Source organism: Austrofundulus limnaeus, unplaced genomic scaffold (genome assembly GCF_001266775.1).
Source record: "Austrofundulus limnaeus strain Quisiro unplaced genomic scaffold, Austrofundulus_limnaeus-1.0 Scaffold330, whole genome shotgun sequence".
NCBI classification, from domain to species: domain Eukaryota; kingdom Metazoa; phylum Chordata; class Actinopteri; order Cyprinodontiformes; family Rivulidae; genus Austrofundulus; species Austrofundulus limnaeus.
This window is the reverse complement of record NW_013952732.1, coordinates 80,782-87,473: the sequence shown is the minus strand read 5'-3', so window position 1 is coordinate 87,473 and position 6,692 is coordinate 80,782. Positions and strand designations below refer to the sequence as shown.

At 38.9% G+C, this 6,692-nt stretch overlaps 1 protein-coding gene across 1 annotated transcript in view; it reads left to right on the top strand.

Moving 5' to 3' along the window:
* The window catches only part of ext1b (exostosin glycosyltransferase 1b), a 136,864-nt gene that overhangs the window by 106,065 nt on the left and 24,107 nt on the right, over positions 1–6,692 (top strand). The window contains exon 5 of the mRNA XM_014022448.1: positions 4,644–4,776. Coding sequence (XP_013877902.1) covers positions 4,644–4,776 — 133 coding nt within the window. The remainder of the gene's footprint in view (positions 1–4,643; positions 4,777–6,692) is intronic.

Sequence of the window (6,692 nt, the reverse complement as noted above, 5' to 3'; positions counted from 1 at the left end):
AAGTACATTGAATTACTATAAATAAGTAGTCATTGATATTGCAATATTGCAAACATATAATACTAGCAGCTAACCTGCCGGCTGTTATTATTTCCAAGTCTTCTAATTACCATGGTCACAACAGCAAGTTTGTAAAACTAAATGTTTTGAAAATAAATATGAAAGTCCGATGCTAGGGTAGAAAATAAGCTAATAATATAAAGAAACGCCGAAACAACGATCATCCAATCAGGTAGTGTTCTTTAGTAACGCCCCCTTCGTGGTCATCCAATCAGGTGTGTCTCTTAAGAACCACCTTCCTTTGGAAATGCCAACTCCTCTGCAGAGACCCCTAATTGGTTGGCTTCCACTAATTTATACTTTAGTCTTAGTTTTCGCTAATTTTATTACTAATTTTTCCTCTTTGTGCTACAGTCTGTTTAAAGTAAAGACTCCCAAAGCTTTCCTCTAAATTTCCCATTTCCACACATCACAAATGATCTGCCAAGCTTCGAAGTCGATCTGATCTCTACATCTGTGCTACGTTTCTTATCTGTTATCTTTCTCACCGCGAGCTAGCTCACACACACACACACACACACACACACACACACACACACACTCTGAGCACATCTCCATATATCAACACACACACATCACCCAGGCATAACCCTCCTGACATGCTGTCACTCTGCTCAGACCTGCAAGGTGACACTGGGAAAGCCTCAGACTCCGTGTCTGTTTATCGTCAACAGAAATGATTTATTCAGGCTAACTGTCCTGTAAAAATACAGCATAATAAAAAAACATATTTTATTGTGTTCAATATTTGTCATTTATTTTATTTTATTATTYGGAGAACAAATAAAAAACATATTTTTCTTTCTATGATCCTTGAACAGTTTGAGGTTTTGGATCAGTTTTCTTGAAAATAAGAAATTGGAAGCTGATAACATTTTTAAAGCGTAGGAGTCAGACATATTTGTGGGGAACTATAATTTTCAGAAGTTAATAAGAATAGTTTAAGTCATTTAGTGAGTCTTTACAGAAGTAAAAAAAAAAAAGAACCACAGGAGTGTTTGGCAGTGGCGAGCTGAAAGGAACGATCACACGGTGAGTCAGGAAAAGGCAACATTTCAGCCAATCACAAGGTCAGTACCACAGGATTCACGCTGCTGCTGCACCTATTAAACGGACCAATTAAAGTCGAGTTCGCAGCGTGCGCCCACAGAGGCAGGATTTATCTATCATGCTCTAATTGGTTGATTGTGGCTGTTCTGAGGGGAGATTGAGTCGTCCATCATGTCCGACTGAGGGCCGCCGACGGGGAGGGAGCTGCAGCCAAGCGAGCGAAATTGCCCGTCATAAGGTGTAAAGGGCTGCGGGGTTTGAAGGTGGCAGCCATTGTTTTTATAGACAAGTCAACGGGTTCTGAGTTAATCTGTTTTTCTGAGTTGGACGCTTATCGACTGGCCTCGGGGGCAGGGCTCGGAAAAGTAAAAGAAACTTACGCTGTTGTTTCCCCCCCCTCCCCTCACATTACTTCCCCTCCGTGATGAATTTTGTCATCGATATCATCACAGCCCAGCCCGCCTCCGGCTGTATTATGAGCTTTTAACAGTTTGAACAAGCGGACTTTCTGCGCTGTATATCCTCCCCTTTAAGTCAGCRAGCCAACAGCCGGCAACTTCTGACTCAACAGCCGCCATAAAACACGGCTGCAAACCTGTGTCTGTTTTACTGAAGCAATTTAGCATGGCTCAAAGGCACAGCGGCTGTATCTCTCCCTGCGTTCAGCAGCTGCAGCTGGGGAGAATGGTGGCCATTGTCACCGTTTGACTGACGGCTCTGTTTGGACTCAGAGGATCAGGACGGTTCTGACAGGCTGATGAGAGGAGGAGGAGGTCTCTGCAGTCAAGTGGGAGTTTCTTGGTGTGTGGGAGGAGCTTGTTAAACATTGGATTGAGTGTTTTGGGTTTCGGGGAGAAGTGCAGCTTAAAACGTTCAGGAACCACCTATTTTCAAGTCAACAGTGTTGTATAAAGTACCACAAAGTGATACTTGAGTAGTTTCTTACCAAAAATTTAATTTGGTAAAAGTTAGTCTCCTTTAGGAATATTACTTGAGTAAAAGTCTTAAAGTATCTGATATTTTTGTACTTAAGTATTAAAAGTAAAAGTGTTGATTTAAAATGAGCAGTTAGATTTTCTGTAAGGATATTTATCAGGAGGTGACCTCAACAAAACAATACAGAAATGACTATATCGTATTAAAAAATTTAATTTGTTAAATTTAGGATGCACTAGTCCAGCTGTTTCAGTTTATATACATATATCAAGGCTGCACAAAACTTTTCCCCAAAATGAAAATCTATCTGAGGGCTGCAGCCAAATACATTAATATAATTCATGAAATACAAATACTTCTTAAGTACAGTCCTTTTATTTTAATGATTATGTCCTGCTGGAGTGTGACATGATTTGTTTGTGTACAAACTAATATACGGTATCAGAATTTTATATATTTATACTTCTCATTCAACCACAGTTAAATTCACTCTATCTAGGAGGCACAATTTATATGGATAATATTTACTTTTTTTTTACAATAACAAGCTGGTATAAAAACAAGCAAAAATTAATAAAAGTAACGACTTTCTACTTATAGCCTTTTTTAAAAAATGTAAGGAGTAGAAAGTACAGATAATTGTGTGAAAATGTAAGAAGTAGAAGTAAAAAGTAGGCTGAAAAATAATTACTCAAGTACAGATACCCAAAAATTCTGCTTAAGTACAGTAACAAGGTATTTGTACTTAGTTACTTTACAACTGAGGCAACACATTATGTTTATTATGTTTGAATTTTTTTAATTGTTTATTACATAAAATATTATGTTATTTTACCTTTACCATTACGTCATCTTTTATCTTTCCCCACATGTCAACTCTGCCAAACACGATTACGACAAACTACCCCACACCAAGAAACTCCCACTATGTGCTGCAGAGACCCGTACTTGGCTGATTACACACATTTGTTCTTCTATCCTCATGGGGACTTTGGAAATGAATGGAAGTCCGTACAGTCATTTCTATAGCCCAACCCTGACCCGTTACCCTAAACCCAACCACCCCAGTAACACATTAGTCCTAACCCCAACCACTGCCCCACCAATGGTGTTTCTCCCAATGGGAACTGGGCTTTTGCCTCTGTAAGGAACAGTGTCCTCACAAGGCTGTGTGTACTGCCAGGTAACAAAAACATGTGTACACACACACACACACACACACACACACACACACACACACCCTACGAGGCGTCCGTCTACACGACTGACTGATTCGGACGTATCTGGCTTTCTGTTCTGATCTGACCTCTCTTTAGTTTGTCTTTGGAGAAAATCTCACACAATAACATCTCTTTCAGCTTTCACTTTGTGCCACACTTTTCAGTCTTTGACTCGATCAATATTTGTTTCGTTTTAAAATAAAATATTGAAGTAGCTCCGTTGGTTCCCCGCTGTCGTCCGATCCCTGCTCCGAACCGGTGGATGAGTCTCAAACAACCGTCTGCTTACGTCCTGAATTGAAAGCAGGTTATTAGAGCTTTAGTTGTCTYGAAATTCATTTACATTTATGACTTTCTGCTTCTTCCCGTTTTTGTGAAAACTCATTTCTCTGTGTGAAATATTTTATTGGTGCGATTACAAGGCTCATTGATCCAATCCTTATTATTTCATCCTCTGTAATCYGAGAGGATAACGATCGTTCTTTTATCCTCACATAAAGTTCTGATTTTTATGACTTCTTTGTGATGGCAGTAAAATATTTTAAAAACAGTTTTRTGTTGGTTTTTACTCACTTCTTTTATTTGTTTTACCCAATGAGGAATCCTTTGAAATAAAAAGGTAATTTCAGAAAAACCTATTTTTCACCAAAGCTGACTTCAAATCCATCATTTCCTGTTTAATGCTATGCTTTAAATAAGTAATTTATAGTCTTGATCTGTTTTATTAAAGTTCTTAAGTTACCGGATACTAAAAAAACATTTGTAACCATTTGATTTGTGTATAAAGCACTTTAAGCAACCATAGGACCAAAGAGTTACACTCAATAAAACACAGCTGCTGTCACAATACATAATAAAAGCCTAAAAGAAAATTGAAACAGCCATATAATTAAACGAAAAAACACGATAACCAATTAAGATAAATTAAAAGTCAACACTTTTTATATTRGCTTTGTTTGGGGGATTCTTCCTGCTCCAGTTTTCACCTGAAGAAGTAGGTTGTTGTCTCAAATCGTTTTCCCAAATCTTCAGGTAAAATAAACTATTTAGAAATAAAGCAGCAGCTATAAATAATAATGAGATTATCAGGTCAAAATGACTGGAGGTAAATAACTGGACTGATAAGGGTTKTTTTTACCTAAATGTAATTTCATGTAAGAATAGGACCAATTTTGTTCTGAATTTTGGTCTTTAGTTCGTTATAATTCACACAGTAGAGCCTAAAGTCAACTTATTGTTCTTTATGTGCCATAATGTCAACAGTTTTGACCAAACTTCCCATCATTCTTCTCTCTAACCTGTTACGTATCAAAGAACCATAAAAAAGAATGTAACCAACCAACTGTTTTTAATTTTCTTATTGTTTTCTGTGTGCAGATCATCCAGGACCGGGTCTTGGAGCACGGCTCCAGGAGCAGCTTGATGTGGAACAGTCACCCCGGGGGTCTGTTTGCTTTACCACAGTACTCTGGATACCTGGGAGACTTTCCCTTCTACTACGCCACACTGGGTCAGTAACACACACACACACACACGAGTTTGTATTTATGTTCTTGTTAGTACCGTTCATTGATTTCCAGTTATTTCTATAGCCTAAACCTGACCTAAATTCAATTCACACCTTAGTCCTAAACCTAACCCAAAAATGGAGTTCCATTGGTACCAATCGTTGGTCCCCATATGGACTACTGGTATTGACAAGGTAGATATGTAAAACGTAAACACAAGTACACTTACACCATCAGGAAAACAGGATGCAATAGTACTGCTGTTGATATTTTCAGTTATCGAAAATCTCTCAAACAAAAACATTTCATTCCTCACCAATTGAATTAATTTTATTTATATAACTCACACATGTCAGAGTGCCGTACAAATACATTCACATATTAAAAAATACCAGTTGTTAGAGTTATCTGTCGAAGGAAGACRGCAGATAAAATTCTGGAAGGTCTAAATGTCAGGGATCATTCTAGTCTCGTTGATTCAAGTCCATCTAATATCACCCACAGGACCAACATACTGTACAGAACAATAAACAAGATACAACAGCAAAAAACATAAAAWTTGTTAAATGATTAGAATAGAAAACTCAGAACATAAAATTAATTCAGATAAACTAAAAAGTCTACATCTCACATGGTGTCAGAAATAATTTCAGCTGACCTGAGACCACGGGAGGCTGCGTGGGGGCTCATGAAGGTAGAGTGGAGCCGGTCTCTAAAGCCAATAAAATTATTCTAAAATGACTTCTAAGGCAGTCACTGCAGGGAGATGTTTTCTTGTGCCACTTAAGACCTGCAGCAGCATTTTGTTCCCTCTGGAAATCAGAAACAGAGGAAGCAGTGACCCCTGTCTAAAGTGCTCCAGTAATCCAGCTGAGTGGTGATGAAGGTGTGAGTTACTGTCTGAGAGTTTACCCACCTGCCTCAGCTGTTCAATCAGGAGCTTTCAATCCAACATTYAAAGAAAGATAAGGTCTTTTTGTCTCATTTCATGGAACTTTTTGAGGAGTGTCYTTTCATCCATGACTCTGCTTTTGTCAGTTTTTATTTCCAAGAAGAATTTCCTCAGATTTCCATTCAGACATTTTTTTTTTCCCAATCGAGCAGAAAAAATGGCCTTCAGCCTTGATCTACTGCCCTCCTCCAATGACTCTGTCTAGCAGCAAGTGGAGTGGACGAATGGGCCGGTGACGGATGTTTGTATTAGTCCTGCTGACACACCAACCCACCCCGTTCATCATAGGTTTTTGAGTCAGCGTTGCCACTGCTGCTGCCTCTGTGCCGGAGCTAAATTCCTCCCAATACGGTTCAGCAGCGCTGATATTTCCCCTCCGACCCAGGAGTCGTTCCGTCACTTTACTTCACTCAGACATCACCCAACGCTGCCAAGCTGCCACAAACACACACTCATACATACACACAGTTTCTAATGTGTTTCGGAAATAAGTAATTAATTAAGTAAGCTTTATTTATACAGCAGCTTTCACAAAGAAGYAGAAAACAGAATTAGCTAAAAGCCTGTCTGATTATAAATGTATTTATTGGTAGATGTTTGTTACAAGTCTATGGATTGAGTTTTCCAAAGCCTCAGGGCCATCACCTGAAACTGCATTCAAAGAGTCTCCAAAACGTCTCTAAGATGCCTCAAAGGAGTCTCCTAGATGTTTCCAAGGAGTCGCCAAAAAGTCTCTAAAATGGGTCTATAAGGAGTCACCAGTCTCTAAAAAGGCTCCAAGATGTTTCCAAAGAGTCTCCAAAAAGTCTCTAAAATACCTTCAGCGAGTCTCCAAAATGTCTCTGAGATGCTTCCAACAAATCTCCAATTCAATTCACTTTATATAGCGCAAAGTCACAACAACTGCTGTCTCAGGGCACTGTACACACACACACACACACACACACACACACACACACACACACA